This window comes from Lipophrys pholis (genome assembly GCF_963383615.2).
Source record: "Lipophrys pholis genome assembly, chromosome: 8".
Lineage (NCBI taxonomy): Eukaryota > Metazoa > Chordata > Actinopteri > Blenniiformes > Blenniidae > Lipophrys > Lipophrys pholis.
In genome coordinates, this window is record NC_137630.1 from 15,783,621 (window position 1) to 15,798,042 (window position 14,422).

The 14,422-nt window shown below is 41.3% G+C and overlaps 1 protein-coding gene across 1 annotated transcript in view; it reads left to right on the forward strand.

Annotated features, from left to right (window-relative positions):
• The window catches only part of plxna2 (plexin A2), a gene marked incomplete at both ends in the record, with an annotated part of 161,101 nt that overhangs the window by 102,049 nt on the left and 44,630 nt on the right, over window positions 1-14,422 (forward strand). Inside the window, 4 exons of the mRNA XM_080470056.1 lie at window positions 3,888-4,039; window positions 9,496-9,613; window positions 11,300-11,436; window positions 13,165-13,332. Coding sequence (XP_080326182.1) covers window positions 3,888-4,039; window positions 9,496-9,613; window positions 11,300-11,436; window positions 13,165-13,332 — 575 coding nt within the window. The remainder of the gene's footprint in view (window positions 1-3,887; window positions 4,040-9,495; window positions 9,614-11,299; window positions 11,437-13,164; window positions 13,333-14,422) is intronic.

Here is a 14,422-nt window from a genome sequence, read left to right on the forward strand (position 1 = left end):
TCATGTTTTTGTTGCATTATTTGTTATTTTCACTATTTACAATAAACAGAGCGTCACACAATTTCCTTTCATCCTGTCATTAACCACACAGAGTGACTTTTCTGATTGATTTTCTTAGATAATCACAACCATCGCTAATGAAAACTCCTCCACAAGTTCGACCCTCTCTGGCCATTATTTCTCCTCTTTACACACCGAAAGCTTCTTTTCATCACAGCCCATTTCTCTTAGCTGACTACAAGACATTTAGGAGCCCATAAAGTATTTAGGATGTAGTTTGTTCAGGACCAAGTGATCAGTGTGGTTTTTATCAAGCTCATTAAATGCTCCTCACAATTAAAAGTGACATGCTCGAATTAGTCTGAGGAGAGTCCAAAGACAAAGAGATTAGCTGAAAGCTTTGAAATTGTATCCAGGGTTTATTACATTTTAAAAGCAAAGTCTACTGACTTTGACAAGAATTGAAATAAATTCTATTGCATGGTAGTCTGGGAGAAACTCTTTTTTTGCCTCATGGAGCATAAGTTATGTAGAAAAATGGTAGTCAGGAGTGTAAAATTGCTGATTTAGTGTATTTTAATGGGACATGGGGCGATTAAATATTATTGTTTCTGAATTGTGGAGGAGAAATCCACTGGGCTCGGTCAGCTGCTGTAGTTGCAGGGACATGCTTGGCTTGCATAGCCTGAAGGCAGCAGAGAGCAACACGCTCTCTGCTGAATGTATTGAGACCATCATTGGCTGCATCAGCACATCTTTCCCCACCATTACTTCAGCTGAATATATGTCAAAATCCCACTGACGGACAACGCAGGTTAGTCTGTCTCTGCCTAAATTAATGGATTATCGACTCAAAAGAGCCTTTCTTTTCTGGAAGTCCCTGTCCTTTTTATTCAAATGTCTCTCTTTTCAATTTAGGTCAGGTCATCCCTCTAGTATTTTAACTGCAAGTTGTTGGGGTTTATTTTCATTTTTTATTTTTATTTTTTTAACAAATCCAAGAGAATGGTTAAAGTAATAATGATAAGTGGCTAATGCCCTGATCTCTTGAGCTGGTTGAGAGATAGATTATGTTAGAGAAAGTGTAAGAGTGGGAGCAGGGAGAGCTGTGCAGGCCGACTGGGTGTTTGCTGGGAATTACCCTCTATTGACAGTGTGACAATGCCAGGCGGGCAGCAGCAGCACTGCTGCTAAAAGGATTACACGTAGAGCATGGCATGGCAGCGCTGGCTAGGAACAGGGGAAGTAAGGGCAGCAGGGTGTGCGTGCATGTTCAATGAAGCTTCCCTCGTCTTCCCTCTGAAAGTGTGTGTAGTAAGGCAAACAAGCAAGTTGGTTCTTAGAGGAGGAGGATGTGTCACCTAGCCTCCGGGAGATGAGATGATGAAGGACAGAAGGCAAAAAACAAAAAAGATGCAAAAGGAAGGATGCTGAAATATAAAGACAAACTCCACCTTTGGATATGTTTTCTCTAGACGTGTGTGGTTCCAGTGTGTTGCTTCTGGTTTGGAATGGTCCGTGGGATTCTGTTGGCAATGGAACCAGAGTAATAGGTAAGAGGAGAATTTATTTCAAGTAGAGTCCCTTTGTGCAAGAAAACACAGACAAACGCAGAGACAAAGAGCCGCATTTCTCTCACGCTTCATAGCCTGAAGACATGGAAGGGTGTGCATCTTTGAAGTGGTGGTTTTTCCATGATCCTGATGAATCAAGGCTCTATATGCCAATACGGTTCTCAGCCCAATGGGTTTCATGCATGGATTAGATTGTCTTCCTGTGTTTGGTCCACTACGGGAAGGGTTCCATTTCAGCCTTCAGGGTAGCAGGAGGAGGTTTCCCAAGCTTTTAGTATGCCCATCTGTGATACATCACTGCTGTCCTGCCACCATCCTCACCTGTCACCCATCTTGGCTGATGGGACCAAACAAAGTGGCATCGTCTGTCCCTCTGCTGCTGCATTCTCTCTTTTTTTGGTTTCTTTGCCGTTTTTTTTCTTCCTTTCTCTTTAACTCAAAGTCCCCAATCATCTTTTCCCCCCTTTCTTCCTTGTTCTCTCTCAGAACCTTGCTTTGCTTATGTAACCATCACTAAGTCTACTCGAATAGCTGCTGCCATAGCCTGACATGGATATATTTAGCCATTATGTCCCCCCCCCCCCGCCCACCCCCCCTATACCCTGCATGCCCAAGCAGTGCTAAAAGATTCATGTATTCAGACCCCTCAGGCGGTGCAGTGACACACTTACTTTACATCCAGAGCAATTAATGTCCACTGAATCTAGATTACAATGCCGGCATCCCACAGGGAAGCCGCAATGCCCCAGTGGGTGTCAGGGGTAGACAGGGGAGGGTTTACTGCACCTCTTAAAGGGTTGCCATCACATAGCACATTGCAAATCAGTAAAGTGGGTACAGCCGAGTGTTGATTTTCTTTTTTTTTTCTCTTATGCTTGCATGGCCAGTAATAGCATATTGATTGTTTACATAGCACCGGTAGCTTCACACAGCAACATGACAGTCGTCTCCTCCCTGCTGCCCTCCTCTTCCTTCATCGCCTCTATGTCTTTTGGTCCACCAAACAGCCTCACACAGTTGAGATCACTCTCTTTATTCTGTGTCACCTTTTTTCCCCTCATTCCTCTTTCCTTGTCTTCCACTCCCTTGTTTAAAGGGCTGGAAAATGGCCAGTTTTGAGCCTCAACGGGGACTGCAGCACAGAAGGCTCTGTGCCACACTGTGCCAAGGTCATGCTGGGCAGCCATATTGCATTTTATGAGTAGGTGGTCGGTACTAAGCATTGATATGGCCCTTTCCTAGATTTACCATTCATGGCAACAGCAGTAGATTTTAAGCAGGCAGACATCCAGAATGTTAACAACCCCCCTCTATTTTTTTCTTTGTTTTTTTTTTTTCTAAATTGTGATGTTCGTTGTACTTTTTTTTACTCTTGCACAGTTGGACTGCATAGTTGTGTAATGGTTCAGACTCTCCTCTCACAGCTACGTCAGTTCAAGTCCAGACTTTTCTGTATTGAGGTTAGATGATTTACATGTGTGTACACTGGTTTCCTACCACAGTTAAAAGCATTGGTATCCAGCCCTGGTCCTGGAGATCAACTATCCTGCATGTTTTAGATGTCTCTCCACTATAACATACCTGTAGCTAATGCTTTTCTAATCACTGAGGTCCTACGACAACAATGAGGAACGCTTCATTGAAATGATGTGTTTTATTACAGGGAGAGACCTAAAACAAGCAGGATAGGGGCTCTCCAGCACCAGGACTGGAGACCACTGTATGCATATTGAGTTAGTTGGGGATCTCTGAAAGGATTCCAGGTGTGTAAGTGAATGAGTGAGAGGGTGTACCTGGCCTTTGCCCTCAGACATGTGGGTTCTGCTCCAGTACCACAAATTAGATAAAGCAATCCAGAATATAGATGATGTATGTCAAACTAAAGGGATATTAGAAGGAAAGCGTGGCGCGTGTGTGTGTGTGTGTGTGTGTGTGTGTGTGTGTGTGTGTGTGTGTGTGTGTGTGTGTGTGTGTGTGTGTGTGTGTGTGTGTGTGTGTGTGTGTGTGTGTGTGTGTGTGTGTGTGTGTGTGTGTGTGTGTGTGTGTGTGTGTGTTGCCACATTTAGACAGAAAAACGACCGTTATGATTTAGAACTCGCTCTTGGCACAATGACTCATGCCATGTTCTGACTTTCCGGGGGTGTAGGAGCGGGGAGTGCTTTTAATTGCTTTTACAACCACCTGGACTGAAAGAGCATATTTACCCTTGAGCGTCCACAGAAACCTGTGCTCGTTTTAAAGTTTCTATAAGACAGCAACATCAGAGAAAGACAAAAGTGTTTTTGTCCTGACTTTGACTTTGGAAATCTGCAGGTGACCCCAGTGGCTGGACCCCCAGAGGGAGGCACACGAGTGACCATCTACGGCACAAATCTTGGTCTGGCCTTCGCCGACATGGTGGGCAATGTAGAAGTGGCCGGGGTGAGGTGTAGTCCAGTGGAGGATGGCTATATCATCGCAGAACAGTAAGTGACACACGCTTTATTGTCTCAACAGTATTGTTATTAGTCATTTGCAGATTGAAAATTACACCAAAAAATCAATTAGTGTTGATTTTAATAAATGCTTAATTCTTCCTTCAAGTTTACTGAATGCAGCTGGGGAATAGGTTTGCCATATTTTGTTCACAATGTGGCATAATAATTCATTATTCAGCCAATTATCCCAGTTTGTAAACAGCACAATTTTCTAGCCAGCTGTCCTGCTAGAAGAGCTGAAAAGTGTGGTCTATTGAATAATGAAATAAATAATTCTAAAAGGAATAATTGCACGATTCAGCTGTAGAAAATGCATTGATGAAACAATAATTTGCAACCCATTCTAAGAAATGTGAAATATTACTTTGCCATGTTCTTTTTGTAATAACAGAGATATTAAGCAATAATTACATTTGAAAGTCCCCACTGTTACACATTTACAGTGGGTCTTATTCCTCCTTAACATAAATAGATAGATAGATAGATAGATAGATAGATAGATAGATAGATAGATAGATAGATAGATAGATAGATAGATAGATAGATAGATAGATAGATAGATAGATAGATAGATAGATAGATAGATGTGTGCTTGCTCCAAATAACATTTTAGAAAGAAATGCAAATTTGACAGCAGCAACTTATATTTTAAGCGATTCTAGATGCTTTTTTTCATGATTGATCTATTTCATACTGATTATTATAGTTCCATAAAATAAATATTTTAACATCATAAGCATGCACTGAGTAGCTTCTTCATACCTTTAATGCAGTACATTCAGCCTGAGGTTTAGGTAAGTTATTAATGATGTGTAACAGCAAACAAACTGAACAGTGTGTGTGTGTGTGTGTGTGTGTGTGTGTGTGTGTGTGTGTGTGTGTGTGTGTGTGTGTGTGTGTGTGTGTGTGTGTGTGTGTGTGTGTGTGTGTGTGTGTGTGTGTGTGTGTGTGTGTGTGTGTGTGTGTGTGTGTGTGTGTGTGTATATCAACCAAAAGCATCCTTCTGCAGCATCCCTGCTTTAATGAAGGTTGGAGCTGGTCAAAACAGTGCGGTCCTGACATTACTCTTCTCCCTCTGCAGCACTAGCCCAGCTCTTCTCCCTCTTTACCTCATCTAGTCAACACCAATCCCATAACAGCTGTGTGTGTTTACTTGTGTTTACCTCCTTAATTGTCCCATGCTGTGTGTGCATCACGGTAAAGCCCGTCCCGTTCACCCTGAACTAATGAAATGTGGCCCGCGCTTCACAACTAGCCCATCTCCCCCTTGGCTAGACACACAGACGCGTGTGGACTTGGAAACGCGGTGCCTTATGGTTGTTTAACCTCCCCTGGTGATGCAAGCCTCACATGAGACGGACAGGAATGTACACAAAACGCTTTAATGTACCCCAAATATATATCAACATGTTTGGATTTGGATTAGGTTGGAATGCCTTTGGGCACTGGGCTTCACTGGTGGAGGAAATGCACTTTGGTATGAAAAGAAAAGGCAACTAATCCTATTATAGTGTCTTTGGATGCTCTGCTGAAGGCCGTCATTATGCTTACTCACTATACTGCTACCATATAATAAATAATCATACCACAGAAAATGTAACTATTAAAAAAGAAAATCATGAATTCTTGAAATATATATGATGTAGTTCAACATAGTCATTGACAACTCATTTGTAGCGACCATCGTGATCACATTCCTCTATAAATATTAGAGTAAAAGAAAGATGTTGTTGATGAAATATACATAACGGAAAAATAACTTCCCCACTGAAACCATTATGAGAATAGAGTAAATTAGTGGATCTCTCCACATTTTGTGTTGTGATTGTTATCTACTTATTTAATTCAATTCCAATTTATTTATATAGTGCCAAATACAACACAGTTATTTCTAGGTGCTTTTTACAGAGGGAAACCCAACAGATCCTGCTCAACCTTTAACTACTCTCTATATCCTTAACATGCTATTGTCCAATCTATCCCTTTTTCAAATACTAGAGCAGTTTTTACATTTGTTATAAATGTTGTCACTCAATGTAAAGATCAAGGTTTGTTATAATTTTATTCAGACATTTTAAAAACACAAAGGAAAGGCAGTTTAGCAGCAGTGTCCAGAGTAGGTTATACAATTTGTGATGAATAGATATTAGATCTGTGTGTCTCGAGTAATAAAACATTCAACCTAACTTAAATCTAATAAAAAAATCTAAAAATCAAAACACGAGTGTCATTGATTATTAAGAGATGATGAAAAGGCTATGTTTTTGGGGGATAACCATGATGCACGTGATGTCTCAGAGGTGAGGTACGATTTGCAGTGTTGGTGCTTTGTTGGTGCAGTGCAGTGCTTTAAAGTAATTGTCTGCCACAGAAACATTTCCCAGAACCTTGCATTATATGTTCTCCACATGACATCGTGACATTTATTACCGAGGTTTTTACTAAATCATAAATTGTAATCAATTTGTGAAGCAATGTGTTTTAATCAATTCGTTTGAACTATTCATTGCACTTTGTCCAGTTCCATCCTGACGCTGTTGTTGAAACAGTGCTCCATCTGCTTTCATTATGGATCAAACCTTGCATACTTTTTGTCTTTGGAAAGTCTTGATTATCCTTCAAACGATATCTAAAAAAAGACACATTTGCAGAAATAAAAAGGCCTTTAGTGTAAGACTGTCTGCTCTCTGTGGTATAAAACTGTCTGCTGACTTTAAGTCGGTTAGAAAATCATGAAATTAAGTGAAATGGAAGTTTCAAATGTATGGCATGAACTGAAACAGCGCTGACATACATCGAGTGAACACACACACACACACACACACACACACACACACACACACACACACACACACACACACACACACACACACACACACACACACACACACACACACACACACACACACACACACGCATACAGGGTATCACAGTCATGGCTCTCAGAGGAGCCTTTAACCCTAATTCTTTCCTTGGCCTATTTCTGCCCCCAGAAGGAGAACAGCTAAGCACTGCACCATTACTGACACTCACATGCTTTCAGTTTCTGCCGTTAAAAATAAGTATGTTACACATGTCGAACTCGCACGCATACACTTGCGCAACATCGTCACAGTTCTTTTGATTATTATATGTGCATGTTTCAAGATATGGCAGCTCCTTATACAGTGTGCGTGATATACAATGCTTATTCTAGCCCATTACTGGCCAGTTGTAATTAAAATTCACTATGTGCTACTTGGCTGTAGGGGACAATTTGTCAGCAGCACACTGATCTGACAGCACTTTAATCCATTTGGGGACAGGCTAGGGAATTCATTTATGTGGCATGTGAAAAAATGACTAAGCAAAATTAAAAAAAACTAACCTTTGACCTCTTTCGTCTAACTTTGAAGGAGTTGGAGTCTCCACAATGATGTTCTCTGCTGGACATTCATTTGGCGCCTGGGGGTCGAGTTGGTTCATTATATGCATGTCCTTATCTGGCTGTTGCTGTTTGTTTTGAGTCTTAATTCAGTCACCAGGCTTCCTGTGAAGGACTGCTCTGGACCAAAAAAGAGGAAAAAAAGCATACATATTTATGTGTCTTTTATGTTTCTACTTCAGAGGAGTTTGTGAAAGCCACTCTTGCTTTGAAGAAAAAGTCTCAACTTTTGTGTTTTTCAGCACTCATAAAGTATATTTTTTGAGGGTTGATGCTATTCACCAGCATTTTTGGAGTGGCCAAAAAGAGTCCTCATTAGTAGAAATTGAAGTTTAAAAGTAGGCTTCCGGTTTTATGGGAAGAAAAGACTGCTTTTAAATGAAGAAGATGGGTGTGGAGTTGGGAGAAGCTATGCATTTTTCCATGCAATGCAGTTTCACAATAAAACAATACAGTAGGCTTTCAGGTAGGGGAACAAGGTAGTGTGCTGTCTGCTGGGAGGATGTATTATCATTTCTGTCAGTGAGGTTATCGCTTTCATATAGTTCATCTAACAAAACTGAGCATTCATCCAACTTCTATACAACATTCAACTTTGCTCCTGATTTACAAAGACCCTACAAAAATTGTTCTAAATTACAGCTACGCAAATAGACTATGCTTGGAGTGTGTGAGCATTTGGCTGGTGACCAACTAGGAATTACATCATGTGTGGCAACATGCACAAACATGATGATTCAGATTATGTTTTTACATGTTTACATAATAATGATCTGCAGAAAACTACATCACCTCCAAGTTCATCTGCAGCACCTCTGCTAAAGGCTGAGCCAGGTTTGCATCTCCTTTTTGAATGCAAAACAAAGACGCAATGATAACGCAAATGTTTTCAGATGTAATAAATCACATTGCGTTTTGTGCAGTGTACCTGGAATCTATTAGTATAAAGCGATGGAACAGGACAAATAGAGAGAAACAAACACATTCACATTCACACCTGCCGGCAATTTTAGAGTCACCAGAGGTTTGATAAACCCACACATGCACATGGAGAACATGCACTCTCTGCACGGAAAAGCCGAACACCTCAAACTTGAACTAGGGATACTCTCCCTGTGCGAAGAGTCGTTTGTTTGAATGGAGATGATCAGTGTTTGAGAAACAACACATCTGATCTGCTTCATCAGCCCCACTCCTACCTGCTCCCTCCATCTGCCTTGCCACATATTCCATCTCTCTTTCCACACCTTGATTGCTTCTTGTATTTTATTACACCGTGGCACCAGCGATCAATAGACGCTCTCATTTTATTATGTCATTTGATCTAGTCACCCGCAGTGCTGGGTGACACCTGATCACATGGTATGATAGAGCTGTATTGATCCTGCTGCATGATTTACATTAGACCTGCTACACTGGCACAGCACCAGCACGGTCGGGGGGCTGGTTGATGGTAGAAGATTTACTGCACCTGGTTTTAGGCTTGCTGGAGAGTGCCAAGGGAGAAGGGGGATAAGCATTGGTCTTGTTAAAAGACTCTGGGAGGCCGAACTCTGGATGTGTCCTGTAGGGAAATGGGTGAAACAACAAAGGGAGATTGGAATGAAAAATAAATCAATATCAAGCAGACTTGCATTCTGATTACGTTTTCAAAACTTTACTGAAGCATTGAAACACAAAGACAACATGAAAGCAAGAGATCTCCTTAATCTGCACTGAACTTATCAAACATTTGCACTTATGTGGTTTGTTTTATGAGGTTCATCCATTCATCTTCTAAAACACTTCATCCTGTTTAGGGTGATGGCGGCTGCAGACGACTGACTCTGGTCACCAGTCCATCACAGAAGAAACACATAGAGCTATAGAGTCACGATCACTAACGTCAATGTCCAAATTAGATTCACCAATTCAACTCTTTCCTTTGGGCAAATATTCTCGCTGTGAGCTGTGTGAGACTTGTTAAGTTTGGCTTCATTTGTACCGCCCCCCTAACAATCTGATGTCTGTCTTTCTGTAGGATTGTTTGTGAGATGGACCCTGCCCCTGCAGACAGCCGTCCTGGCCCAGTCCAGCTGTGTGTCGGAGAGTGCAGACCGGAACTGAGAACTCGTTCCACACAGCACTACTCCTTCGTGGTACGACTGCAACGCCGCCGTATTGTTTCACATATATGATATTTAACCTCTTTAAGACGTGTGCATGTTGTCATTGACATCGCCCCCCCAAAAAAAGAGCTGCATAACAAAGTAAATGTACAGTTTTGAAAAACAATAATTTGTTTTTGCAAATTAAATGTTTTCGGTCCACAGGCAGACGATGATGTGTGACTTGCCATGCCTCTAAGCAGTTTAATTAAGCAGCTCTGTGCGCACTCAGTTGTTATTTTAGATGTAACATTTCACCATTGATACCACAATGTTTTCTACAAATTCTCATTAAGGATCTCTGCAGGTCTGTGCTTGCAGATGAGGTTTGCTTTTATTTATACCACAAAGCTGACATGAAATTACCTTATATAGTAATTTCACTTAATAGTCTACATCTCAGTTTCTAGTGTTTTGAATCATTGTTTTTGTTGTTCGCTTAACAGGTGACATTAAATGCTTTATACCACCATAATTCAGTTGGTGACATAAAAATAACCCATTTCTCACAAGTATTCTTGCAGCATTTTGTGTACCGTTGAAATTTAGAAGATGAAAATAGTCGATGAAATTTGACTGTAAGGTGTGAAGGGAGAGAGGTAGAGAAAGAACAGTAAGTGAACAAACAGCCCGCTATAGCAGAGTTAATAATTATCCATTCCCCATACTCACACATTTATGTACACATCTCCTCGTCGCTGTCATTTCCTGGCTGCCCAACCTGCATAACTAACAGATCATCTGCTTTCTCATTTGCACATTGTCACACCTTCACAATTAGTGCTCCCTTAACAATTAACAACAGCCAGTAATTACTGCTTTTTTCATTTTACCCCCCCCCCCCCCCCCCCCCCCCCCCCCGATGCTGTCAGTGAGGGCTTTTAGTCAGTGTGGTGTTTTGGCTCTGTGGTGCATCCTTGGGCGTTTTTTTTTTCTTACCAGTGATACGGCTTCTACCGAGGCAGGCATACAGTACAACCCCTCAGAGAATACTTCAGAGAGCCCAGGACTGGCACTACTTGAAATTCCCCTGCATTGCAAGCCACCTAAATGCAGAATCACAGCAGCATTTGCCAGTTTTTTCCTTGACAAAGCATAAGTGGCCAATGCAGGCACAGGGGCAATGTAAATGACTTTGTGCACGTAGTTGTTCAAATTGTTGTTTTATGTTTGTGCAGATAGAGCTTTGTGCCATTATCCCGGGTTCCTGTGTGTCTTTGTGCACCAATACATGTGTGTCCCTCCGTATGACAGGGTGTCTACTTGGATATTTCTCCATCTGCCTGCATGACGGCGACTGCAGCTGACTGCTGCTGTAAACACTAGTTATTTTCAGACTATCTTTAAAATGCTTCACTCAGACACAACCTAGCAACAAGCAATAGAAAGCTCTCTTAGGGATTCTAAGAGCTCCTGGTTTTATCCACTTTTTTTTTCCCCCCACGAGCAGTGCACTCCGCTGCCATCGGGTTGGCAATATGAATAACTGTAATTTGCCGAAGGCATGCAATAAATACGTACAGTTTTCAAGCTCCACTGCAGATATGCATCAATGTTTACTGTAGACCGTATCAATTTTTGTAGGCCTGTCAATCTCTTGCATTGTCCTTTCTCAAATTGCTTTCACTATTTTTCTTAACCTCTCTTTCTCTGCCCTGTATCTGGCTGCTATTTCAGACTCCAACAGTCACGGGCCTGTCACCCAGCAGAGGTCCAGAGTCTGGAGGCACGAAAGTAACCATCATGGGAGAAAACCTTGGCGCAGGCAGCAGTGTCAACGTTCAGTTTGGAAACCAGACGTGCGAGTTCTTCGGGTGAGATTTTCCTCTTGTGCCGGTTTATACTGTCGATGTGCTATTATAGGCACAAAATGTTTAATTTGCTGAAACACATAGCATGATCAGGCTTCTGCATAAACACAGATTATTCACAAAGGCTGGTGCAATGCAATGGGGTGGAAACATGAGTTGTTTGTTTGTACTGCAGTGCAAATGAAAGACAGATTTGAATTTCACAGTTTACAGTTTCAACATTATAGCATAAATCTGATATTAGGAAGTTAAATTCACCCACTTTGAATGCTTTAAAATCCTCACAGACATTTCATAGACAGTCCATCTGTCTTGTTTTTTTGTCATGCTTAAACTTCCCCTGCTATCTTTATATATCAGAGGTTGTTTTTTTTTTGTCTTTGCATTTTTGGCAACATCTCCATTTAATCCTTTAATACATACTGATGGTACAACAATAGTTTCAGCCAGTTTCTTTATTTATTTTTTTTGCATTTCTCTGTGCATCACTGTCAGAAAGCATTATCTATATGGCATGCAGTGGGCAGACGATGTGACTTATTCCCATTAAACAGCCCCCCCGCCCCCCCCTTGATATTATTGAGAACTCCCTCAAGGGAAAACCTCTCTTTCTCGCTCTGTCAGAAACTTCTGTAAATCCTAATAAGGTTTTGATGACCTACTACATTAAACCTTGTAATAATAGCTTCAAGAAAAAGCTTTCTTCTTTTCCACCTAGTCCTATCCTTGCCACTCTTTTTCCATCAATCTCGTTATCTGCTCAAACCCCTCCTGATTTTTATTCTCTCGCTATCGCTGTTTGCTTCCATCTCTCGCCACCCATCCCTCGCTCCATCTCTTGGTTGCTCCCACATGCCCTCTTTTTACTTTCCACTCCTGAAGGCACCTATTTTAAGCCCTGCCACAGTAGTCTTACTGTAACGTCGTAAGGTTGTGGAGTCAAGCCAACATTAATGAGATATGAGGCTAATTACTGGTTTGTGCTTCTCGCTGTACTCCTGGCATTAGAGGAGAAAAAGACTGGGTGGGGGGTATCAACTACATGCTCTCCCCTGCTAATGAATTGGGAAAAATTCAGGAGTTGTGCAGGTAGGTCATGGAGTCTTGTAGAGGGAGACAAAGCATGCTGTTTAAGCACACACAAATGGTGGCGGTACTGCACGTGTGTTAGTTTGGGCGCGTCTGTCTTTAAGCTGTGTTTCAAGTCGGATAATTACTAAACAGGACTAGTAGAACAAATTGTATAATGTATTCTGTTGCTGTAGGAAGTGTTTATGTTCATGTAAGATTCAATTTAATTGTTCTAATAATACAGTAGCTGATTAAGTAATTAATAAGAAGCCATCTGGGATTCTGAGGGGCAGTTTTAGATTTATTTCCTAAAACATGCCTTTATTCTCTGCCTTCATGTAGCTTATTTTACCAATGATGCAGGATTTGAATAATTGTATTTATTTAGTAATTAATGCCAGTCGTCTTCCAATTTCAAGTCTGGCAGTTCCTCTAACCTGCTCTGAGAAGGTGTCAAAGTGTCCTTGAGCAAGACACTGAACTCCAGCTTGCCCTTGTGGTACACAAGCGGTTTGCATGGCAGTGTGTGAATAAATGTATGTAAATCAGTGAGTGTAACTGATTTATGAAACATGTTGAGACTGCTAAAATTGTATCATGCATTATATAAGTGAAGTCCACTTCCTGCAAACCATTAAAGTTTGTATTCTTATGTTTTAGACGGACCATGACGGAGATTGTGTGCTACTCTGCTCCTTCTCTGTCCGGGGTCGGCCCAGTTCAGATCAGCGTGAGCGTGGATCGTGCCCAAATCAGGGAGAGCCTTACCTTCGAGTACATAGAGGATCCAACTGTCCAGCGCATTGAACCTGACTGGAGCATCGCAAGGTAATCGTAGACACAATGTACAGAACACAGACTGTACAAGTTGCTACTCTCACCACATCCTCAACAACCCTCGGCTTGTGACACGCAGGCAATCCCAAAGCTTTAGAGCCAGTCAGTCCGGGGCAGAAACAATAAGCAGACATGAATCAATATTGCACTTTCAATTACTGTTTGGTTCTCTTCTAATTAGTCTAGATCTGATAGGACAGCTACAGCTCACAGATTGGAGGGAATGGGCACTATTGAGACCGAGATCCTCCTATCGAATGCAGTGTTGATCCATCTGTTGAATGTTGTTGGCAGATAGATACACATACAGTATGTGCTTCTAATTAAAAAGAGGAAAGGGATGAGGATGAAATAGAAGATTACTGGAACAATGTGCTATCAGAGGTGTGAGTCCACAGCAGATGGCACGGGCTTAGGGAAAGCGTTGATGGTACACTGCAGCAGAAACATGGTTTCACAGAGGGAACAGAGGGGAGAAATGAAGGGGGACACGGAAAGGACAAGACTGCATGTAATTTTGCTTTGCTTTGTATCTATGAAAGACATAATGCTGAGACAGATAGTGAGCATAGAGCAGTAAGCAGTCAGTGTATGTTTCACCAGAGTAGCTTAGTGTATCATTTATTGAACAGATTTCGTCGGCTTAGAATGACCTGTTCTTAATAGTTACTGATGGGTTGACATGATTTAAGAGTATACATACGACTTCTGCAGCAAATCCAAGGTTTTCATTCATGCAGCACCAAAGACAATTAAAGACACTAACCAATTGCAGCATTTTCTTTCACTTCCTTTATCTGTGCTTTGTGCATGAGATCATTATTGTAAGTCTTTGTGGCGCTCATATTGCATTTTATGCTTTAACTGCCTTTGTCTTCCTACAGTTGATTGTATCTAGTAAATATACTGAAGATGATAAGAATCCTCAATCATTCAACTCTGTGAAGTCTATTACTTCCAAAAATATTCCTGAATAAAGAATTAGGTTATATTTGATGTATTTATGGTGAAAATGTTGAAGAGGCTCATCAGAGTTGGAAAGATTAGTTAAGAATTGCCTTTGTCTTTTCAATTGTTGTCA